The sequence below is a fragment of the Chinchilla lanigera genome, unplaced genomic scaffold (genome assembly GCF_000276665.1).
Source record: "Chinchilla lanigera isolate Chin_1 unplaced genomic scaffold, ChiLan1.0 scaffold00250, whole genome shotgun sequence".
Lineage (NCBI taxonomy): Eukaryota > Metazoa > Chordata > Mammalia > Rodentia > Chinchillidae > Chinchilla > Chinchilla lanigera.
The window spans coordinates 7,558-8,915 of record NW_004955651.1 but is presented as its reverse complement, the minus strand read 5'-3'; the positions used below and the strand labels follow the sequence as shown (position 1 = coordinate 8,915).

At 50.4% G+C, this 1,358-nt stretch overlaps 1 protein-coding gene across 1 annotated transcript in view; it reads right to left on the bottom strand.

The window, feature by feature from the left end:
- LOC102011830 (leucine-rich repeat-containing protein 37A3-like) overlaps positions 1 to 1,358 on the bottom strand; it is a 12,661-nt gene that overhangs the window by 8,923 nt on the left and 2,380 nt on the right. Inside the window, exon 2 of the mRNA XM_013510174.1 lies at positions 11 to 1,356. Within this exon, the coding sequence (XP_013365628.1) occupies positions 11 to 1,356 (1,346 nt within the window). The remainder of the gene's footprint in view (positions 1 to 10; positions 1,357 to 1,358) is intronic.

Genomic DNA, 1,358 nt, shown 5'->3' with positions numbered 1-1,358 from the left:
TGATTCTTACAAGACTGTGAAGGAGTTTGGCTCTACTACAGGTACTTGCTGCAGTCTCTGCATTGGGCTGAGATCGATACACGACAGGGCCTCATTTTCACAGGCACAGAGATCGCATATGTTGACAGCCCCAGTGGAATTCTGCTCCATCTGTACAGAATACTGCTTCGTATGCTGTTCCACATTAAAAGGTTGAAATGTGACAGGAGTCAGGTTTGGAGGTATAAGCGTCAACTCGGGCTGCACCAGAGCAGGAGTAGAAGCCCTCTGCAGGGTCACAAGAGGTTCAGACTCTGTAGTGGGTGCTGCATTTACAATAAGCTCTACTTGCAGTGGTTGGATGGGGACCATGGGTAATGTTGGATGATGAGCTGCATCCTGACCCAGTGGATTTGTCATTTCAGGTGTTCCTGTACGTTCACCTACAGCCTCCGTAGATGGCTCTGGAGGCTGAGGGGCTCCCTCTTGCATCAGTGATGTAAGTTCAGTCCCCGTAGCAAGTGGTGCACTCATGGAATGTTCCAGGTCTGAAGGATGAACTGTGATGGGAGACAGGTTTGGATGCTGGGACTGCACCTCCTCTGGAAGTGCAAGTATCATCTCCGGGTGCTCCACAGGAGAAGCTGTAATCTCTTGCAGGGCCACAGAATCCTCACCCTCTATAATGATTTTAGAACTTAGAGGGAAGCTCAGGTCCAAGGGTTGTACCACAACACTGGGCAATGTTGCAGGCAGACCTATACGCTGACCCAGTGGTCTTGGATGTGTCACTCCATGTGGCACTATCTGCTCTCCTATAGGCTCCAGAGATGGCTCTGGAGGCTGAGATGGGGTCTCCTGAAAATTTGGAAAGAGCTGAACCTCTGAAGAAGGTACAGGAGTTATGTGATGGTCCAGGTTCAGAGGCTTAATGATGACAGGAGTGAGGTTCAGCTCCTGAGCCTGTGCCTGCATCGGCTCTAGCTGTACAAGTGTCAACTCCGGGTGCTTCAGAGGAGTAACTGTAACCTCCTGTGGGATCACAGCATGCTCAGACTCTGTAGTGACTTGAGGACTTAGGGTAAACCCCATGTCCAAGGCTTGTACCAAAACACTGGGCAATGTTGGAGGCGGACCTATATGCTGACCCAGTGGTCTTGGATGTGTTACTCCATGTGGTATTATCTGCTCTCCTACATCCTCAAAAGAGGGCTCTGGAGGCTGAGATGGGGTCTCCTGAAAATTTGGAGAGAGTTGAACCTCTGAGGAAGGTACAGGAGTTATGTGATGTTCCAGATTCAGAGCCTCAATGATGACAGGAGTGAGGTTCGGCTCCTGAGCCTGTGCCTGCATCTGCTCTGGCTGTACAAGTGTCAACT